This window comes from Stegostoma tigrinum, chromosome 9 (genome assembly GCF_030684315.1).
Source record: "Stegostoma tigrinum isolate sSteTig4 chromosome 9, sSteTig4.hap1, whole genome shotgun sequence".
In the NCBI taxonomy this organism is placed as follows: Eukaryota; Metazoa; Chordata; class Chondrichthyes; order Orectolobiformes; family Stegostomatidae; genus Stegostoma; species Stegostoma tigrinum.
This window is the reverse complement of record NC_081362.1, coordinates 71,958,517-71,982,253: the sequence shown is the minus strand read 5'-3', so window position 1 is coordinate 71,982,253 and position 23,737 is coordinate 71,958,517. Positions and strand designations below refer to the sequence as shown.

Sequence of the window (23,737 nt, the reverse complement as noted above, 5' to 3'; positions counted from 1 at the left end):
AAAAAAAAAACTGAAGTGTGGTTTGAGTCTGGAATTCAATGTCTGGAAATGTGGTAGAGCCAAATTCAACTGAGCCATTCATAGGATGACCATCCGAACAAAGACAAGTGCAAATTAGGGGTGGAGGGAGAGGTGGTGATATACCTCTAAGCCATCATGCTCATTTGGAGGGCTGGTGGACAAGCTAATACCTAGTTTCCAGCTTTTTTGGCAGCAGTTGCAGCCTAACAAGTGCAAGTTTTCTTTGGCCCATTGCAGAAAATAACACATCAAATTCACACTGTACTGTTACTGTAGCTGGTTCTGACAGTTCAATATCAATAAAATATTAGCATTCAATGTTGATGTAACTTTGTTCTAATCAGTAAATCGCCAGCAGTGCCCTCCACCCCTACCTTGCACTTGTCTTTATTCAAATAGTCATCCAATGAATGGCTCAATTGAATTTGGCTCTACCACACTTCCAGCAGTGTGCCACTTGAACTCTTAATCCTGGTTTATTCTGAAGTACAATTAAACATACAGCCTTACCTTTTGAGAGCTTTCAATGCTTTCTTGTGGAGTTGATCTCGGCTGCTCCTTAGAGGAGCTGTAGGGTAATGAAACGAGACTTAGAATGATTAATCAACGTCAAACAAAAAGAAAATTCTGTGAACTATGGCAATTCCCCCATTAAGCTTCAGAGATTTCCACTTTTCATCAATGTGCACTAAACTCAATAAAAAGGTCACTGCATAAAGCTGCTCTGTTGGTAATGCACACATCTCTGAATCATAAGGTGCTGGGTTCATGCCTGATTCTGAACACTTGAACACAAAATTCAAGGCTAACCCTCCAGTCTAGTACTAAGAAATTCTCGATCAACATAACAAAAAGGAATCATATCTGATAACTATCAAATTAGTACTTGTGGGAGTTCGCTGTGTGTAAATGGTCTGCCATGTTTACTAATAAAGCAGTGACTACATTTCAAATGTACATTTCACTGTTTATTTAGAAGGGGGCATCCAACTGAGCCCTTTCAAAAGACTGTAAAGTACAGGCCTGACAAAAAGCACTATAAAATGTTTCAGCTGCCATTACTTTACTGCCTAATGCAAAGGGCAGTGTGGTGTAACAGAACATTTTTTATTTTCCGACTGTATAATCTTGATAAAGTTCCAGGTGAATTCTCCTCCACTCATGTCCCATATTGTGCTCTCAGAATTTCTGCTTTAAGGAAATTTTATAAAAGCAACTTAGTTTGGGTATAGCTCCAGCACTGATATTTAAGGAGCCTTGGTGAATTTTTGCTGTTCATCTTATAGATGGTAGACATTACTGTTATTGAGCTTAGTGTTGGAGGGAGAGAATGTTTATGGATGTGGTATCAATCAAGCAGACTGCCTTGACCTGGATGATTTTAAGCTTCTTAAAGTATTTTTGGATCTGCACTCATCCACGCAGGCTGGAATTTCTCTGTCACTCGCCTGCCTTTGGCTGGTAGACGGTAGAGTCAGGAGGTAAATTACTGCAGGTTTCCTGGCCTTTGACTTGCTCTTGCAGCCACAGTGTTGACATTGTTAGTACAGTCCAGTTTCTAGTCAATGGTAGTCCCCTAGACATGAATTTTTGAAGGGGGTTCATCAATGACAACATAATTGAATGTCAAATAGTGACAATTAGATTTTCCCTTGTTAGAGATGTTCACTGCCTGGCACTTGTGTGGCTCACCTGCAGCTTTCCACTTGTCAATCCATGCCTGGCTGTTGTCCAGATCTTGCTGCATTTGGACATAGACTGCTTCAACACCAGAAGAGTCACAACTGATTCTGAACATCTCCCAGTTCGAAACTCTGATGGAGGGAAGGTCATTACCCACACTGGGGAACTTCTGCAGAGATATTCTGGAACTAAGATAACTAATCTCCAACAAACACAACTATCTTCCTTTGAGCCTGGTAGGACACCAACCAGTGAAGAGTGTACTCCAACTGCCATTGACTCTACCTTTGCTAGGGCTCCTGGTCAAGTGTGGCCTTGAAATCAAGGGCACTCACTTTTACCTCATTGTCTTGAGTTCATCTCTACTGGTCATGTTTGGATCAAGGCTTCAACATCTGAGGACTGGTGGAGGTAGTGGAAGCTGAAAGGCCTCATCAGGATGCAAAGTTGCAAAGCCTTCTGAATTCATTTGACCCTTAATTATGCTAGCTGGGCTTCAGGAAACCCAGTCAACAATGCTGTGGTGACACTCGTTTTAAAGTTTAAAGATTTAAAGTTTCATTTTGTGGGTTAGTCGCCCACCCACCATCAGCCTCTGTCAAAGTCAGAAATGGGTGATTTGGTGATGGGTTTGAATGCAGAGGAATTTCACAACTGAAACTGCAAGCAGCTCCCACCCAAACTTAATCACTCGTATTCCTGGATTAAAATTCCTGACCTCAACCACACCCACTCCACCCCCATTAGTCTAGCAGCAGCTTGTGGATGGGGATAAGGAACACAGGAGAGAAAACAAAAAGTTATTTTAAAAATAACTACATTGAAAAAATGCATTTTCGGAAACATTTCACTGTTTATTTAGAAGGGGGCATCCAACTGAGCCCTTACCTTTAACTGAACCAAAACAAGAATTGCTTTGTTAAAAGTACCTACAGAAACATTTTGTTTGATATGATGCTTTAATTGTACAATTTTGTGCACCTTACCATCTGTGGCTTGGAGACTGTAGACCAATCCTAGGCCCAGATAGCCCTTGCTAAGAAATTCACCCGCTTCTTCTCCCATGATTGTTACAATCTTGCAAAATCTCTCTCCTTCTTCCAGCTGTAAAAAGAAACCGTTCGTCACAAACCCACAAACATAACAGATACGGTGTTATACCATTCATCTGGTGCTTTAAAGTTAAAATTCACTTCAGGTTTCAGTTCTTGCATTTCAGTCTAGTGTCACAGAGACTAAAGAGCATGGACATGATGACTAAGGTGCTGCGCCCTGAAGAGTCACAGAATGGAACTGGCTTTTCTTTGAGAAACAAAACATTTGAATTACATTATGCAGGATATATGCCACACAAAAATGCCATTCAACCTAATCAATCTGGGCTGATACTTACATGCTTAGTATGCATCCTCCGTCTTTCCTCAACTAAAACTATTACCTAACCCTCTATTTCCTTCTCAATCATTAGCTTGTTTAATACTCCCCTAAATGAACATACACCATTTAATTCAACTACTCTTTGTGGTTATTCTCATCAATCTTTAGGTCAGAATTACTTATTGGATTTCCTGGGGGCTTCCTTATATTGATGAGCCTCAGTTTATAGTCTTCCCAGTAAGTGGAAGCATTCTGTCTATATCTATTCTATTAAAACCTTCTTCATAATTTTAAATACTTCTATTAAATTACCCCTCAGCCTTCATTTTTCCCCAGAGGAGAGACTCGGACTATCAATATTGTCCAGATATGGATATCCTTGCACTTCTGGTATAATTCTTGGAAAATCATTTCTCTTGTAAAATGCCTCTCTCCAATCCTCTACAATACTTTGGTAACCTGCCACCAGAACTACATACATAAGAGGGTCAAAACAAGGTTAATATAGTTTTAGCCTAACTTTTGAAATTATCAACTCCATACTGTCCAGCCAGAAAAACTTTCCAGACATAGACCTACCGCTTGGTTTATTTTATTTATGGTCTTGCTAACCTGTGGTGAGGCTCTTAATGGCTGGAACATTTGTACCTAACATCACCTTGTAATTCTACATCACCTAGATTTGCATTTTCCAGTAATGTGATCACCCTATTCTTCCAATCAAAATGTACTACCTCACATTTATCTACATTGAATTTCATTTGCTACTTTATAAACTTCCTTCTGTATTTATTACTGTATTCCTCTGCACTGACTGTTAATGGCCCTTTTACCATCACCACATTCCTTTTTTAAATATTGCACTTGCAAAATACTTTACCTCTTTCGTCTACATTCCTTGATAATTGTGTAACTCTTCTTTGCCTTCCGAACAGCTTTCCTGACTTTACTAATATCTTTAAATTCTGTCTTATCATGTTGAAATTTTGGCTAATGTAGATGTTGCAAGGAAAAGAGAACACTTTTGTGTCTGTGGTTTATAGCCTTCTTCTTTATACTGGATTACTTGCTTAAACGATTATTTTAAGAAAGATGGTTCAAAATGGCTTAAAATTGCACGCTGGAAACTTTGCAGATATTCTTCTGGCCCTGTCTAAGGTCCATCAGCAAAAAGTCAGCTAAGCCAATTTTTAAAATTACATTCACATAAGCATTTGGAAAACAATCAATTAAATGATGTAAACAACGGACATACTTCACTAAACTATTAAGTAATATTATAATCCAAACATGTGGCCATCAGCAGGCAAAGGGTGAGCATTTTTCAAAAGGACCTCAGCTGATAGGTCAAACAGTTAAACCTTTCATGAAGTGCTTCAAATGAATGTGTTTTGTTTGAAATGACTGACTGACTGCTGGCTGTTGTCGCTCTGGACAAATACCAGTGAGTAGTTCAATATGCAGTTTAGTCTGGTATTGACATGGCTGATGATCACAGCATCAGAGTTGACAAACCTGAACAGCAGAAATTTAACATGCAGAAACAATTAAAATATCTAAAACAGAAATGCTGGAGAAATTTGGCACGCTCAGCATTTGACGAGAGAACGTTTCGAATGCTTCTTCAGAAGTCACGGAAATTAAATTTGATACTACCGTATCAAACTACACTCAAGACGAATAGCAGGTTCAGAACTTAGAAGAATGAATGGCAAGATTTTCTGAAATATATTTGTGGGATTTGGGGTTAGATCACTGCTAATTGCTTAACGAGCGGTTAAGAAAGAACTACAAACTCACGTACCCAGAACATCGGCCATTCTGGATTGCTAGTCCAACAGCATTAACAGCACGTCACCACCTGCCCTCAGTACAATAAGGTGCAACCTTCCTTGCTGACGGTCATTAACTCACCACCTACAAGTTGTATACAATTAGGGATGGTGGGCACATGCTGGAAGCAGATTGGCCAATCAGAGCAGCCAGCAGCATCTTTAAGAGTGATGTGTGCCACTCAAGTATATGGTAAGGAACTGGACAGTATGAGATAAAGGTATATCACAAATGCTGGAACCAGATACAAATGTCAATGACCAGAACTGTCAGGTAAATCCATCTGTTTGTTTATTTTTTTTTCTTGTTTATTGTTTGCATCCCATGAAACATCATTAAAAGGCAAGGGTTTGTTGCTCATCCTTAACTACCTTTGAAAAAGGGATGTTAAGCAACTTCCTTGAATCACTGTAGTATACGTATTGTAAAAAAGGGAGTTTCAAGATGTTGATAGTGGCATTGAAATTGTATTGCTGCAAGTCAGGATAGTGAATAGCTTGGAGGGAACTTGCAAGTGACGTTTGCATAGAGCTGCTATTCTCATCTTTATGGGTGGCTGAGTTATGGTTTTAGAAGGTGCTACCAAAGGATACTTGACAGGTTGCTGCACTGCATCTTGTGGATGGTACAATATGCCAGTGTGTGACAGTTGAGACAGTTCCGGTGCAAGTCAAGCTGGCTGCTTTGCAATGCATGACAGAGTTTCTTGGATTATAGATGACGCAAGGCTCCTACATTCAGGTAAGTGTGGAGTATTTCATCACATTCTTAACCTGTACCTTGAAGGTGATGGAGGCTTTGTGGGGTCAGGAGGTGACTCACTACAGCATTCCGAACTTTTGACATACTCTTGTGGTTAAGATATCTATCTGACAGGGTTAGTTAGGTTTCTGGTCAGTGGTAAGCCCAGGATTTTGATGATCATGGTAATGCCATTAAATAACACATTAGATTCTTTCATGCTGAGAGACGGCCAGTTGTGCAGCAAATGATTTCTTTTTATTCACTTGTAGGAAGTGGACATTGTTGGCTAGCCAGCAATTATTGCCTGCGCCTAGGTGCCCTTGGGGAAAGTGATAGCGAGATGACCATTGAACTGCTGCAGTTTACATGCTGTAGTTTGACCCACAATGCCCTTAAGGAAGGAATTCCAGATTTTGACCCAATAACAGTTAAGAAATAACACTATTTCCTCGTTAGGATGGTGATTGGCTTGGAGGAGAAGTTGCAGCTGGTCGTGGTACTTGGTGCCCTGTATAAACCCCAGACTGAATGTTGTACAATTTCTCGGCCTGTGGACACAAACTGTTTCAGTATCTGAGGAGTCACAATGGTGCTGATCATTGTATAATTATCAGCAAACTTACAACTTCTGACTTCCTGGTAGACAGAAAGCCATTGATCGAGCAGAATGGCTGAGTATAGCACACTACCCAAATGAATTCCTATCACGCTGTCCTGAGACTGACTTGTTTCCACCACCAAACACAACCAGCATCCTTTTTGCTAGGTACGACTCCAGCAATGGAGATTATTCTGCCTAATTCCCAGTTTCTTGACGCTGTGGTTGATCAACTGCTGCCTTGATGTCAAGGCAAGTCAATTTCATCTCATTTCGTGGTTGCAGATATTTTGAATTAAATCAATTTACTCTTATAAAGATAACTCTGAAAATTCACTGCATGACATTCCAACCATACTCTGTGTTCTCATGTCCTTTGAAGAGTCAAACTGCAGACACTGTGGAGGCCCGAAGCCTCTCCAATCAACTCTCACTACACTAGAAAATGCCAGTTACTGGGTTCTGTGATGGCCTTAGTTAGCACTCTACTGCTGCAGGTGAGTTACCATCCAGACATGCCGCTCGACTCTGGAGAAAGTGCCCAGAGGCGAGGACATATTGAGGAACTAGCCCAGTCCTTTGTTCCTGAATTTCTGTGGCCCCTACCCCAAAACAGTGTTCATGGAGTCAGGAAAATTCCATATAAAGAATTAGTGCACTCTTCTATGCAAGCTAAAATATGTTCAAAATAGGAGAAGTGCCTAAACAAAAGCGCAATTGTAACTGAAGTAAAGTAGCAAATAAAATATGAGTGAAAAATATACAACTGCTTAGACTAAAACACAATAAATGCTGTGTATAAATGAAACTGACAGAATGGGATAAAATCATCAAAATGTCTCACTCAAAGTGGGAGCTGGCCAACACCAATAACTTGCAAGGAATTTTACTGCATTTCATTATTCTATTAAAATATGAAGTAACTTAAAATAACTCGTGGTTTGAATGGAAAATGCCAAGATATTATTTACTTGTACCTTCTGCTCATCGATAATTCAAATATTAGCTTTTCTTATCCAAGTTTACTTACCATGTCATCATGCTGTGGATCAGTCTGCAATACATTTATTTATCCTCCTATTTCTTCATTCAAAACTGAGCTAGGTTGAATGGTTAAAAAGGTACATCCTTTCATTCATCCATCAGTGTTCCTGGTCTCCTTTCGGTGGCATGCCACCTGTAACCAAGAAATCCGTAAATCCTACATTCTCTGTGTATGAGGTGCTCATACGTATCCTGCTCACTTTGTAACATGCTTCTACTCCAGCTCTGGAGAATGAAACTGCAGATTGATTAGTTTCCATAGCAACCCTCTGTAGCAGAGTAAATTCTTTGAATTCACAAAACACAACACACAATGTATTACACCCTAGGGAGTCTGGGGCTCTATAAATGAGGTAGCTTCATTTTATTCTATTGACCCCCAAAAGCTCTCCGAAGGCACCGTACACAGAAATGGGGAAGCCTGATTGACTTAAAATATTACAAGTCTCTTCCCAGAAGTGCAGTGTCACTTCTAATACTTCAGTACCTTGCACTCAGATGTCAATCCTTTACCCAGACAGTGAGCGTCACCATGCTGATCCCATTCCTGACCCCACAAATGGACTCTTTACAACCGCATTTGCTGGAGATCTAGACAAAGAATTCCAGGTAATGTACAAGATGTATTGTAAAGTGTCTGAAATCACGTAATCTTGACGAAATGAAACAGCCCTACTGTGATGGTTTGCTTTTGAGGTTTTCCATTTCAGCTGCAATGCAGTCAAATGGAGATTCCAAGCAAGAATTCCCTAGAAAATACAAAATGCAACACTGCATTAACAAGGCTGCTTTTCAGTCCATTCAAAGCAAGATAGAATCTACCGCTGTATCAATTTCATCAATGACTGAAACACTGTACCTCAATTGTTTAAAGAAACAGTAAGAGCAGTGTACGCTGGAACTATTGTTCAGGGTGATCAGAAGCTGAGAATGCAAGGTTTTAAGAGGAATCTTTTATCACATTTGGTACAGTAATGCTGAATACATTCTTGTATAAAATTAAAGGAGACAGCAGAAGAAGCAGCATGGGTTAAAAAAGCTACTTTTCAGATTTGAAAACTGGCTGATGCCGTATTTCTTCCCATCAACTTTGTTTAAAATTAATTCTAGCAAAGGGATTTCTGCACCCTCACTGCACCAGCACTGGTCTCAAGTGCAGACCAAAAGATGGCCATTTTTCTTTCTCGGATACTAAACAGTTTGCTGTGCATTTTCCAGATTAACTGGTCTTATTCTGACTTACATCATTTATAGCTTTTGTTTAAAAAAAGAAATCACACTTTGAACATCCAGTGCAGACTGAATGAAAAATTGCAGCAAAACAGAGCTGCCTTGAATATTTAGTGACAATAAAATGTGAGGCTGGATGAACACAGCAGGCCCAGCAGCATCTCAGGAGCACAAAAGCTGACGTTTCGGGCCTAGACCCTTCATCAGAGAGGGGGATGGGGTGAGAGTTCTGGAATAAATAGGGAGAGAGGGGGAGGCGGACCAAAGATGGAGAGAAAAGAAGATAGGTGGAGAGGAGAGTATAGGTGGGGAGGGAGGGAGGGGATAGGTCAGTCCAGGGAAGACGGACAGGTCAAGGAGGTGGGATGAGGTTAGTAGGTAGGAGATGGAGGTGTGGCTTGGGGTGGGAGGAAGGGATGGGTGAGAGGAAGAACAGGTTAGGGAGGCAGAGACAGGTTGGACTGGTTTTGGGATGCAGTGGGTGGAGGGGAAGAGCTGGGCTGGTTGTGTGGTGCAGTGGGGGGAGGGGATGAACTGGGCTGGTTTTGGGATGCGGTGGGGGAAGGGGAGATTTTGAAGCTGGTGAAGTCCAAATTGATACCATTAGGCTGCAGGGTTCCCAAGCGGAATATGAGTTGCTGTTCCTGCAACCTTCAGGTGGCATCATTGTGGCACTGCAGGAGGCCCATGATGGACATGTCATCTAAAGAATGGGAGGGGGAGTGGAAATGGTTTGCAACTGGGAGGTGCAGTTGTTTATTGCGAACCGAGCGGAGGTGTTCTGCAAAGCGGTCTCCAAGCCTCTGTTTGGTTTCCCCAATGTAGAGGAAGCCACACCGGGTACAATGGTTGCAGTATACCACATTGGCAGATGTGCAGGTGAACCTCTGCTTAATATGGAAAGTCACCTTGGGGCCTGGGATAGGGGTGAGGGAGGAGGTGTGGGGGCAGGTGTAGCATTTCCTGCAGTTGCAGGGGAATGTGCCGGGTGTGGTGGGGTTGGAGGGCAGTGTGGAGCGAACAAGGGAGTCCCGGAGAGAGTGGTCTATCCGGAAAGCAGACAAGGGTGGGGATGCAAAAATGTCTTGGGTGGTGGGGTCAGATTGTAGATGGCGGAAGTGTCGGAGGATGATGCGTTGTATCCGGAGATTGGTGAGGTGGTGTGTGAGAACGAGGGGCATCCTCTTTGGGCGGTTGAGGAGGAGGCAGGGTGTGAGGGATGTGTTGCGGGAAATGCGGGAGACGCGGTCAAGGGCGTTCTCGACCACTGTGGGGGGAAAGTTGCGGTCCTTGAAGAACTTGGACATCTGGGATCTGCGGGAGTGGAATGCCTCATGGTGGCAGCAGATGCGGAGGCGGAGGAATTGGGAATAGGGGATGGAATTTTCCATCCCCACCCTTGTCTGCTTTCCGGAGAGACCACTCTCTCCGTGACTCCCTTGTTCGCTCCACACTGCCCTCCAACCCCACCACACCCGGCACCTTCCCCTGCAACCGCAGGAAATGCTACACCTGCCCCCACACCTCCTCCCTCACCCCTATCCCAGGCCCCAAGGTGACTTTCCATATTAAGCAGAGGTTCACCTGCACATCTGCCAATGTGGTAACTGTATCCATTGTACCCGGTGTGGCTTCCTCTACATTGGGGAAACCAAGCGGAGGCTTGGGACCGCTTTGCAGAACACCTCCGCTCGGTTCGCAATATACAACTGCACCTGCAGTCGCAAACCATTTCCACTCCCCCTCCCATTCTTTAGATGACATGTCCATCATGGGCCTCCTGCAGTGCCACAATGATGCCACCCGAAGGTTGCAGGAACAGCAACTCATATTCCGCTTGGGAACCCTGCAGCCCAATGGTATCAATGTGGACTTCACCAGCTTCAAAATCTCCCCTTCCCCCACCGCATCCCAAAACCAGCCCAGCTCTTCCCCTTCACCCACTGCATCCCAAAACCAGTCCAACCTGTCTCTGCTTCCCTAACCTGTTCTTCCTCTCACCCATCCCTTCCTCCCACCCCAAGCCGCACCTCCATCTCCTACCTACTAACCTCATTCCACCTCCTTGACCCGTCCGTCTTCCCTGGACTGACCTATCCCCTCCCCACCTTCCCACCTATACTCTCCTCTCCACCTATCTTCTTTTCTCTCCATCTTCGGTCCTTCTCCCCCTCTCTCCCTGTTTATTCCAGAACCCTCACCCCATCCACCTCTCTGATGAAGGGTCTAGGCCCGAAACGTCAGCTTTTGTGCTCCTGAGATGCTGCTGGGCCTGCTGTGTTCATCCAGCCTCACATTTTATTGTCTTGGATTCTCCAGCACCTGCAGTTCCCATTATCTTTGAATATTTAGTGAAACTGGAATAATTGGAAGCTGTTAAATGAAGGAGTAAAAAAGAACATTTATGTTTCTTTTTAAAAGATCAATATTTTTAAGTAATGTATCCAGAACACAAGTATGACTTTCTGAGGACATGGGTTTGAATCCTTCCACAGCACAGAGTGAAAATTGAATTCAATAGAAGAAAGCTAACCCTAGTGATGACCAGGTGAAGGCGTCAATTGATTCACATGTGTTCTTCAGGGTAGAAAAGCTGCCATGCTTACCTAATCTGGTCTAAATGCAACTCCAGAAACACTGCAATGTGGTAGACTCCTAACTGCAATAAATGCTGCCCTAGCCAGCAGTGCCAATGTCCCATAAAATAATTTTTAAAATATATTTTTAAGTTTAAAGGTGAAGCATAAAATATAACACTTATTCTGGCATGTTCCGTTTGGCTGCTCTCTGAGCAAGTGCCAGGTCTCAATGAGATCGCTGATGATATAAAACTCAAATGTTCCATGAAGAGAAATTAGGATTTCAAAATCAAAGCAGCACCACATCTCTCTGCCCAACACATAACAAATGCCAAACTGCAGATTAACTATCAGTGTCAGCATTTATTGCCATTTGTCATCCATTTTTGACTTTATTTAAAAATTGTATTTTATTCTAGTAATTAATCTCCATTAATCTGCCACTTTCTCAATTTCTTTTAAAAAAGCACTGTTAAAGTGTTTATTTAAATATAACTGAAAAGTCAGCACAAGCTGCTTCCCTTCTGGAGAAAACAGCAAATGATTTCAGTCGGGGCTTTCAAGGACAAAGCATGAGGAATCAGCAAAATCATCTCAACCTTTGTGCAAACAACCTGAAAACTACATAAAATAAAAACCAAAAGAACTGCAGATGCTGTAAATCAGGAACAAAAACTAAGTTGCTGGTAAAGCTCAGCAGGTCTGGCAGCATCTGTGAAGGAGAAAACAGAGTTAACGATTCGGGTCCAGCAACCCTTCCTCAGAACTGACGGGCGCTGGGAAAACGTCAGTTCATATGCAGTAAATAGCGAGGTGGGTGGGTAGGAAGTAACCGATAGGATAGAGTCCAAAGAGAGAGAAAGACAGTTGGGCAGACAAAGGAGTTGCTAATGATCAGACTGGGAACGTTGAGCAGTTGTTAGTGGGACTGTTAGTGACTAACAACGAGGGGTGTGCAGTAGCAGACTATGTGGTAACAAGGCCTGGTGTATGGGGTAGGAGGCTGGGACATGGGAGAGTTTAGGCCCTAAAATTATTGAACTCAATATTGAGTCCGGAGGGCTGTAGGGTCCCCAAGCGGAAAACGAGGCGCTGTTCCTCCAGCTTGCACTGGGCTTCACTGGAACACTGTAGCAAACCAGAGACAGAGATGCTGGCCAGGGAGCAAGGTGGTGCATTGAAGTGGCAGGCAACAGGTAGTTCAGGATAATAAAATGTGAGGCTGGATGAACACAGCAGGCCAAGCAGCATCTCAGGAGCACAAAAGCTGACGTTTCGGGCCTAGACCCTTCATCAGAGGTCTTTTTGGTGAGCAGAACGTGGATGTTCTGCGAAGTGGTTGCCAAGTCTATGCTTCATTTTCCCAATGTCGAGGAGACCACGTTGTGAGCAGCGAATGCAGTAGACTAGATTATTGGAAGTGCAGGTGAGGTGTTGCTTCACCTGGAAGGTATGTTTGGGCCACTATACGATTATACTATACTATACAAACTATATGTTTTAAACTCCTTGTGGTTATATCTTACTTGCACACCCATTCATCTCCAAACCTGTGCAACATTGTCCCTGAGAACTTTGAGCAATGACAATCTCCAAATGTCACATCCAAGTTTAGCTGAAGTATCCTTTCAGCTTAATTTCAGCTCTCACTAAAACCCCCAAAATGTATCATCTAAGACTTGTTGCTGTTGCTAAAACTGTAGACAAGCTGTTTATAGACCACCATAGTCAAGAAAGAGGGTGCGAGCACAGCTAATGGAGAGAGGGTGAGAGAAATCAATGCGGTTTTTGGGGTTGGGGGTAAATCAGCTTGGAGAGTGGAGTCCCCTGCTTCATCGCTGATTCAATCAAAGGTGGAAATGCTTGTGGATGGTCCAATGCCAATTGGAGGTACCCAAGTGGACAATCCTTTCATTGTTCATATGGGATGTAGTCTCTCTCGCTGGATCAGCATTTCTTGCCCATCTCTAGTTGCCTTTGAGAAGGTGGCAGTGATTTGCTTTCTTGAACTGCTGCAGCCCATATGCTGTAGGTTGACCCACAATGACATCAGAAGGGAATCCAAGATTTTGATCCAGTGACACTGAAGGAACAGTAATATATTTCCGAGTTAGGATGGTTAGTGGCTTGGAGTGGAACTTGCAGGTGATGTTTTCATGCATCTTCCGCCCTCATCCTTCTAGATGGCAGGGTTCATGAGTTCGGAAGGTGCTGTCTGCACAGTATCTTGTAGAAAGTACACACCGCTGCAATTGAGTATCAGTGATGGAAGGAGTAGATGCTTGTGGATGTGGTGCCAAACAGGCTGTTTTGCACTGAACAATGTCACGCTTCTTGAGAGTTGTTAGAACTGCACTCATCGAGGCAAGTGTGGAGCATTCCATCTCTCTCCTGACTTGCACCTCATTGATAGTGGATAGGCTGTGGGAGTCAGGAGGAAAATTACTTGCTGCAATATTCCTAGCCTCTAACCTGCTCTTGTGACCACCAGTTCAATTTCTGATTCAATGGTAACCCCCGGGGTATTATGGTCTCATGCCCTAAAAGCAAAGCTTGGAATGCTTATGTACTACTAGGGTCTGGGTGCCTTGCTGTAAGGCATCAGTGTCTAAGCAAGGGACCTTGCACTGAGAAGGAGTCGTCTGCAGAGCACTACATCCCAGTTCTTTCTTTTGATCACCTAACACCCTCTAACCAGTCAACCCGTCCCCTAAGCCTCCAACCCTGCGTCACTACTAGGAGCATTACTGACAGCTACTCTATTCCTCTGATGGCACGGATGGCTGTTGGTCTCTGAATGGCCAGCATTACAATCAATCCTTGGGTAAGGCTCCCTAATTTGTTGTCCCGGGTTCCTGGTGAGATATCAAAAACTGACGTTCTCTTCACTGAGGTGGGATAAACCAGCTTTCCTTGGTTGTTAAGCCAACACCTCATTTGACTGCAATGGGTTAATTTTAATAAAGACTCCCTCTCCATCTGGATAACATTCTTCGGGACCAAACAATTTAACTTCTGTTTTAAAATGAACTTATTGAACAAGGCTGTCTTCAATTAATGAAAATTAATGAGTTTATTAATTCCTAAACACAACAAAATAGTAATGCAACACATATACACAGTTAAGAAATAATGTGAATTAAAAAACACAAAAGTTAAACAAAAGTCTGAATGTTCATGAAAAGCGAGGAGTTGCACACTGCTGCCTTTGCAGTAGACATTACTCAAAACATTGGTGTTAGTCTTTTAGTTTGTGGATTGATTGAGACTTTTTGTGTCCTGATTCCTTTCAACAGTGGCTGTTAGCTGGTTGGCTTCAGAGAACTCTTCTGCTGTCTTATTCTGTCTTGACTGGCTTGTAGGCTTTTAGGTTTAGAGCATTCAGAGTGAGAGACTGTCCATTACTTTTTCTTTATCTGCAATGCAGGCATTATAGTGCAGTTCTCAAAGATGTAGCCGTCACAATACAGTCCTTTACTCACTAGGGCATCAGACCACTAAAACAAAGAGATCATGGTTTATGATAACAAAGTGTGGAGCTGGATGAACACAGCAGGCCAAGCAGCATCTCAGGAGCACAAAAGCTGACGTTTCGGGCCTAGACCCTTCATCAGAGAGGGGGATGGGGAGAGGGAACTGGAATAAATAGGGAGAGAGGGGGAGGTGGACCGAAAATAGAGAGAAAACAAGATAGGTAGAGAGGAGCGTATAGGTGAGGAGGTAGGGAGGGGATAGGTCAGTCCAGGGCTGGACTGGACTGGACTGACCTATCCCCTTCCTACCTCCCCACCTATACTCTCTCCACCTATCTTCTTTTCTCTCTGTCTTCGGTCCGCCTCCCCCTCTCTCCCTATTTATTCCAGTTCCCTCTCCCCATCCCCCTCTCTGATGAAGGGTCTAGGCCCGAAACATCAGCTTTTGTGCTCCCGAGATGCTGCTTGGCCTGCTGTGTTCATCCAGCTCCACACTTTGTTATCTTGAATTCTCCAGCATCTGCAGTTCCCATTATCACGAGATCATGGTTTATGCTTGCTTTTAACCTCTGTCCATGTGTATTCTTAAAAGAAGGAAATTCAGTAATGGCTGTCAAGAGCTCTTCCTGTTAAAAGGGGTAAGGTAGTTGCCTTATGTTGTCTCCGCTTCTGCAGGCTTTCCAGCTGATGTTTCCCTGATTCTGAACAAGTCTAACATTCTAGAATTGCTCTCCAGGTGGCCGCTGAATTTACATCTGCGGTCATCTCAGAGTCATACAGCCACAGAATCAGTCAGCACGGAGACTTAGCTTTTTATTAAAACAGTCCTTTTAAAAAAACAAACACAATTAAGTACAATTAAAGTTCAATGTTGCCATAGATGATCCAAAGTTGTAATCTATGGATTCCACCCAGAGTCCTTGAACCTAGGAAGGACCTGTCAATGGCCAATTATACAGTAATATACAGGAGGTCTTTCGCAGATCATATGGGGTGAGAACTTTGTCTTTAGGATTAAATTCCACATACTTTTTTTAAAACTAAACAAAACAGAGATTGCTTAGAAGGTTAAAACATTACTATCCCTTCACTTCTCAGTTGAGTTCAACTCTGGCACAGGCTGGTTAGATGTAACCATCCCAACAGCTGCAAGATTCAAATTTAAAATGTATACAAACGCTTTTCTTAAATATCCATTGACAGGTTGGGGGTGTCACTGACCAGGCCAGCATTTATTGTCCATCCCTAATTGCCCTGAAGGCAGTTAAGAGTCAATTATATTGTTGTGCGTCTAGAGTCATGTGTAGGTCAGACCAGATAAGGATGACAGTTTCCTTTCTTAAAAGGACATGAGTCAACCAAAAGGATTTTTCTGACCATTGACAATGGATTTGTGGCTGTCCTTATTGTCTTAATTCCAAACTTTAAATAAACTCAAATTTCACCATCTGCTGTGGTGGGTTTCGGAACTAGGTCCCCAGAACTTTACCTGGGTCTCTGGATTAACAATCCAGCGATAACGCCTCCAAGCTATCACTTCCCCCGAAATTCCTAAAAAACTCTCCAGTTCAAACATATCACATTAGTCCTGCCTGAACTGAAGTCCTAATCCCACATAGTTCCTTCATCCCACATTCCTTCAAACACCTATGCTTAAAAATTGAAATGAGCTAGAATCTTGAAGGGACCTGAACAATGTGAACTATGACAAGAAATGTAGCAGAATATCATGAGAAACTCAATGAGGCCTATCCTGACATTGAGAACAACTTGTTGCAATTTCTAACTACGTTCCCAGCATTGTGGCAAGATTCTGACTGAGTAGCGGTGAGTTACCTAATAAAGAGGATTATTGCTTTAAGAGACCTTAGTAACTGCATATCTCACCTCATTAATATATAGTTCCCATCATAACACATGTCACAAGCAAAGTAGATGCCAAGAATTCTCAACATTTCACCGCTGCCTGTGAAGAGCTACTATGGTGGTCACCGCAAAACAGCATCTCAAGATACAATCCACGGGTACTGGCTACACATACCTCTCGTCTATAGACATTGTTATCTAATAATTCCTAATCCCTCAAGTTCTTTATTGAAAGAATGCTGTATGGACACTTCACACGCTAGGGCAGGAATACAAGTCAAGAATTGCACCGTCTCAGGGCTGCTGGAGGCTGTCATGGTACCTACCTGAATACTAGCAGCATCGCTGCCTTTCCTATTAGCATAGCCACACAACCAAGCAGCTTGCCTTGCTGGTCAACTGCCCTTAGTCAAAAGGACGTACGTCTCAGATGTGGCACCATGCCGCATCAATCTCAAACCTGCTCCAACTGCAAATAGTTTACACATCAACATACTGCATTTGCAAGAAGCAAGCGACCGTGTCTCAAAAGTTTCAGGCCAATAATCCTCACCAAATCCATGATGGATGGATATTCAGAGGTTCCCAGCAGGATAAGTCAAGGGCAGGCCCCCACTCCAGTCCATGCAATTGTCCTCAGTCAGGGGTCCATATCTTTACAGTCTAAGGACTAGGTCACGATATGACCTGTAGATCTACAGCAGCCCGTCCAGAGGGGTAGGGCTACTGCAGTTAGGAAGAAGTGGAGATATCAGTCAATGGTCTCACGCAGCAAGGTTACCCAAATGGGTGGGTCAAGTCAATCCATCAGACGTATTCAAAGAAACTAGGGGAAAGGGATTGAGGGGGACAAAAAGGTCGATTCCCAAGGGGGAAGGAAAGAGTCAGGAACCTATTTCTGGGTATTAGGGCTGAATGGTGGGGGGTAGTTTGGTGATGACAATTGTGAAGGTGGGTAACTAACTTTCTAAGGGCGTGATATGGTAAGTTATGGCTCGGAACGGGTCATGCAGGACAAGGATTCATCCATGATCAGGAGAACCCTGATTTCAAACTGGGATGCAACAGAAATAGTGCATGGCAACACCCTGCATGATCACTTCACTGCCAAAGGTTGAGGGGAGGGTGGATGAAACTGTCTATACTGATCATGGAGTGAAGTAGACGGCGGTCTGCACTGCAGTTGGCGGCTCTCTCACAGCATAGTGGCCTTTGCAGCCCCTCACTTGGATGAGTTTTTCAAGTGAGGGTGTTGCTATCTGTGATCTTGTATCTGCTTCTGTGGTGGAATAAAGTGTCGGCCATGTTCAATGTGATGCCAATCTCTGGGCATTTTCTGAGGCGCAGAAATTCCATACCTGTTGGCTTTCTTTAACATCTGTTGATTACATCTCCCCAGAGGTCTATGGCCTTTGTAACACCAGGGACGGTGAGCTCATCACCCATTGGGACATGGGCCAGAGTGTGTGTTTGAGGTTGCTGGAAAATTACTCTATTCCTCCTTGTCTGTAGCATTCACTGATAAGGCATATGAACTGAAGGCTGTAATGCACAGGTTCTTGGTGAAGATGAGCCAAGTGGCCATGCAGCATTCTTTCACCTTCAATGGGAGATTCTGAGATGGCCTAGTTCATTTTTTTAATGGCTTGTTGAGTTGGTACTCTTGGATTTACTGTTACAGAAGGTGTAACCTTCACCTTGCTCCTTGAGCTGGCCTTTTACTATCCACCAGGTCTTGCTTAGGGCAATGATGTCAATGTTGAAATGTCAGACCTCCTTGCCAACAATGGCAGTACACTGTTGCAGTCTGTCACTATTGGAATTGTTCATGAGGGTCTGATGCTCCAGATTCTGAAATTCATTTTAAAGGAAGATGACGGTGCATGAACTCTTTTAACATGGGATGGTCATTACACACCAGCTATTACACAGGCTTGATGAGATTTTACAGGCATTAAAGTATAGATTTGTTAGAAACAAGTGCTAAAGTGACAAGTATACCCTGTGTTCCGTATTACATTTGCATTTTCTAAATAGGCTCAGTGGTAACACTTAGCTGAGGAAAAGAAATTCATGAAAATTCTATCTTCTAAAGGCACTGACCACAGCAAGGTGAAGATCCAGGCACTAACTACCGTCTAGAATCTCACATAAGTAATCATTTTTCACAGGTGATCAAAGTCAGTGAATATTGCTAGGCTATTTCATAATGGAACATTATTCTGTCTCCATCCAGTGCTTATCTCATGCAAGTTAAAGCAATTATCACTACCTAGTTATTGCAAGTAATCACCCCGATGACCTTCTCCAATCTACAACGCTATTCCAACAACAACAACTAATAACATAATACAGGAATCAAGACTTTAACAAAAAGGGCATGACTTTGCCAGCTCCCAAGTGGCAAGCGAGGAAGCAGGATTACCTACAAATGCTGCCAGATCATTGTGCAAACAATTCAGCAGCTCACTAACCAGAGGCAGGCAGACTGCCAATTTGAATAATTAATAGGCTGCACCGAGGGCTATACTCCTGCTTGCATGAAGAGGGTCTCTTGGAGCTCACAGGGTGCTTGGGGGCTACTGGGGTGAAGGTGGAGAAAAGCATCCAAATACGCGCCATTTAGCCCCCTTAGCCTGCTCCAACATTTAATAAGGTCACGGCTGATCTGATTGTAATCTCAATTCCACATTCCCGGCTATCCTAAAAACCTTTCATCCACTTTCTGAACAAGAATCTGTCTAGCTCTGCTGTACAAATATTTAAAGGCTGCTTCTTCTATATAACTCCACTGAGTGCAAGCCTAGCCTAACCAACCTGTCAGCATAAGACAACCCATCTATTCCAAATACCAATCTGATAAACCTTTTCTGATCTGCTTGTAACATCTCTCCTTAAATAAAGAGACCAATGCTGTGCTCAATAGTCCAGATGTGGTCTCACCAATGCCCTGTATAACCGCAGTATAACCTAAATATCTTCCCCTCTGCTCACAATAAACAACAACATTGATTTGATTTTTCTAATTACTTGCTGGAGGTGAGTTACTCGCCACAGAATTCCTAGCCTCTGACCTGCTCTTGTAGCCACAGTGTGTATGTGGCAAGTCCATTTCAGTTTCTGGTCAATGATAATTAGCACAACATCTCTAATCTATAAAAAGGTTCTGCACTGAGGTTGGTATGGTAACAACTAATTACTTTTGGAATAGATCTAAAAAATGACTTTTTCACTCCCTGTTACCAAATATCACAATAAGAATTGATCCCAAATAGTAATTATCCAGTCTCTAGCCCCACTGCTCTTTGACACTATTGCACATTTGAAAGTGCTGACAAAGAATATGAAAGTAGTAATTCGTCCTGAAAATTTCAGGAGATGGTTCAGAACTGCAGGTGCTGTTTGATTACACCACAGAAACTTTATTAGAGGCTGTACTGGCCAATGCAGATGCTGTCAGTAATAATTAACCTTCCCGACTCCAGCTATCACCTCTGCAGCAATGCTGATATGCCCATTTAAGTCTGTCTGTACTATAAATGATTAAAATAGATGAAATGCTGACTATATATTCAGCTGAGAGCCTCACAATCCATTGCAGACAGAGGAAAAATGGCAATCTGCCAAGTTTTTAAGAAGGACATGGTTGATTTTCTCCTTTGGCACTTCCAACTAATCTGCTTACTGGCTAGAGGCCATAAAAATGATTAGTAAGGGGGCTCGGTACAAAGTGAAATAGCAGATACGTTTTTTTAAAAACAAAAGCAAAAATCTGTGCAACACTGTGATCAATTACGTGCAAAATTTGCATTCCACTCAAATACTCCAACACAACAACAATTTATGTCGACTGTTGCTGTTCCTTCGCATTTCTCCTTCATTCCATTACTACCATCCCTCTTAATACATAAAATTCATGGCAACACCTCAATGTCTTCACGTTTCTCCCCTCTCTTCCTTTGAACAGCATGCCAAGGCACTAAGAAACCTGTCATAATTCTTTACCTGAAACAGTTCTTGATCAATATCACAGCTATCAAAACATGAGGGATCTAATCCTTTAAGAAAGCTGCACCCAAAAGGTTGTGCGTCATTTGAACAGTCATAGACATTTGTCATCCTTTAATTGGCAGGGAGGAGGAGGGTGGATGAGCACAAGTGAATAACTACAATAACATTCACAAGAAAATTAAGGTAAAATTCCCCAATTATCAAAAAATAACAAAGGGATGATCACAAAATCAGTTTTGGAAGCTGTAAGTAGACCTCTTGTTGATGCCCTCATGATGTTCAGGCAGATGCATTGTTTAACAGCAAAGTGTGATGAGGGAAGCAACAGTTTACGCAAACAACACACATTTACTTCATTTATAGCTTTTGGTGGATTTCTTGTTGCTTAGATCAGAGAAAATCAGCACATAGTAAACTTCCCTCCGAGAAGATTTGTGATACGGTAACAATGATCTTCTGCAGCTGCTCAAACTACGATGCCCTATCCAGTCAGAGAAGTGTGCAGTTGCTTCAGTCACTATGTTACAGAATAGTGATGCTGTACACTTAACTTCTGGTCCTAGCTATTGAAACAAAATATATAAACAATTAAGTGCACTTACCCAGTGTATCGGTCCAAGGCAGACCTTGGCAGCCATGAGTGGTATACTTGGATCACGGGGTTGGAGATTTGCACATTGTCTAAGAGCGGATACAGCCCAAGTTGACTGAAAATTAAAAAGACGATTCAACATTACTTCTTAGTTGAGAACACATCTTATTTACCCTCAGAATAATTGAGTTTCACATGAATCAGAGATGCATACCATGATCTCCAAAGGAACTGCAATGTTTGAAAAAGAAATCTGAATTTCCAATTAATAACTGAAAAGATAACACAAAATTTCACCTTTTAAAGCTTATTGTAACAAACAAATCAAAAGCATTACTGACGAAACAATTTGTAGACAACTTATACTTTAAACTAAAGAACTTTCCCTTTGTTTTTAACACAACCAACGCACCAACTTCACAGGTAGGCTTGATGTGCCTTAATTAATCATCAGATTGCCCAGAACTATTCCAGAATAATTCTAAAATACCCAACCTTTACTCTTGATCCTTCATTTTCCTTGCCTGAAACTTTTAACCAACTACTATCTTTCACAGTGAGGGATTTTCATGGCGATCCCCTCTCTCTACTGTGAGCCAGGCAAATCTTCCAGCCTGAGAATATTTAGGAATCCTTCCCCTCTCAAAACAAATTTCCATATCAGTATGAATCATATGGGCCTTGTATCCAAGTAGGACTGCCAATCAGATATCCTTGAGATGCCAACTTTCTCTTATCTTGCAGGTAAATTGCATTTGAAGCACAAAGTTTTATAACCCAACTTTCTCAACATCTTGGGACTTTGAAGACTAGCAATCTAACCAATGAAAATATAGATGTTACTGCCATCAAAATGAAATATGATTACCCAAAATCTATTTCTAACAAAATCCCAACCTGGGTCTACATGTATTCTTTTAATAGCCACATTCCCTTGGCCTGTTGTTAGGAAGACTTCGAAACAGGTCAAATGGAACCTTTCAACTAACTCTAAATTAAAGACAGTGACCCAACAGATAACTATCCTACAAACTTCACAACTGTAAAAAAAATTAAAATGTAGCATGCAAAACTAGCATTAATAACCACCATGAAAACATTGGCATCGTGCATTCACAACAGAATCATTTTGAAATAACTGCACAGAGGCCAGTACCACGTAACTCTTTAGTTCTATGTGCACAGTACATAGGCTGTAGCCTGCCAACTTGGAGTAAATCCCTGAATTCAGCTAATTCTGAATTCCCCTTCTTATTTTGGTCAGCCACAGCTGGTCCAGGTTAACAATCACAATGAAAGATCTCATAGTCAATATGATCCACTTGGTTCCAATCACTATACATTTCCTGTGTAAAATATTTATTATAAAACTAATATTGAGCTAGAAAGGGAATTAAAAGAGACAGGTTGGCCATTCTATAGTTAATATCTCTCATTCTTAGTGATTAAGTTTCTCTTCTTTAATATTTGTTCCTCCTTTAAAGGAAAGGCCATTAAGAAAGAGGCCACTCATGGTGGATGATATTTCAGAAACAAAAGCCCAACTTTGGCACATCTCACCTAATGATCACTCGATACTTGCAGGCATAAGCAATTAGCATCAGCTCAGCATTCAATTATGTATTGGGGACAGGGAGTCTGGGAAATATAGCCATCTTCATCTGATATCCATAAAAATTCCAAAGGAAGCAATGATGTGGCAATCAGGAAATTGAGCTCTAGATGGTTTTTACTCTGGGACACTGAAAGTAACTTTAATATCTCTGTCCTACCTAGTGCGAAATTAGCGAAGTCAGACCCAATGTTAGGACATGTAGTTGATCTACCATCAAGTCATCAAGGTGCCTTTCCTTTCTCTGACATGCTTTAAATTCAAGTGCAATGTTGAGCTTATGTCACTAAGGGCAGGCATTGAAAACCAAAAGAAATCATTAATAACCTGACATTTAGGGTTAGATAGGGTGGATAGCGAGAGCCTTTTTCCTAGGATGGTGATGGCGAGCACGAGGGGGCATAGCTTTAAATTGAGGGGTGAAAGATATAGGACAGATGTCAGAGGTGGTTTCTTTACTCAGAGAGTAGTAAGGGAATGGAACGCTTTGCCTGCAACAGTAGTAGATTCGCCAACTTTAGGTACATTTAAGTCGTCATTGGATAAGCATTTGGACATACATGGAATAGTGTAGGTTAGATGGGCTTCAGATCAGTATGACAGGTCGGTACAACATAGAGGGCCGAAGGGCCTGTACTGTGCTGTAATGTTCTATTTTACACATCAATCTCCTATGATAATTTCAGTATCAGGTTCACAAAAATGCAATAAAAAGCTGTTTACGCAGGTTCCTCAGAGATGAACTCATTGCTTGCCAAAATTACAGCACGAATTAGGACAGCCGTTATGGTAATTTGGAATATGTTTCCTTCCATTTACTGCTCAGAAATATGTGTTTGCACAGAAATTGCTGAAGACATCATTGGATCAGCAAACTAGGTGCCATCACTGCCCCTGACAGTTGAATTAAACATGCATAAATTGTCATGATTTAACCAGCAGCACTTCATTTTAACCACAGAGTTATTGATGCTCCGAGGAATAGCACTGACTGTTCCAAGGGAGGTTCACAAGCAACATCATCAACAAAGCATTTACCATTCAAATGACTATATTCCAAAACTTAGGTAAAAG

The 23,737-nt window shown here is 42.3% G+C and overlaps 1 protein-coding gene across 3 annotated transcripts in view; it reads right to left on the bottom strand.

Moving 5' to 3' along the window:
• The window catches only part of LOC125455231 (tetratricopeptide repeat protein 7A-like), a 314,850-nt gene that overhangs the window by 182,849 nt on the left and 108,264 nt on the right, over window positions 1-23,737 (bottom strand). For all 3 annotated transcript variants that reach the window (XM_059648618.1, XM_059648619.1, XM_059648620.1), the window contains 3 exons: window positions 21,062-21,166; window positions 2,691-2,808; window positions 532-589 (listed from right to left, as the gene is read on the bottom strand). In XM_059648618.1, coding sequence (XP_059504601.1) covers window positions 532-589; window positions 2,691-2,808; window positions 21,062-21,166 — 281 coding nt within the window. The remainder of the gene's footprint in view (window positions 1-531; window positions 590-2,690; window positions 2,809-21,061; window positions 21,167-23,737) is intronic.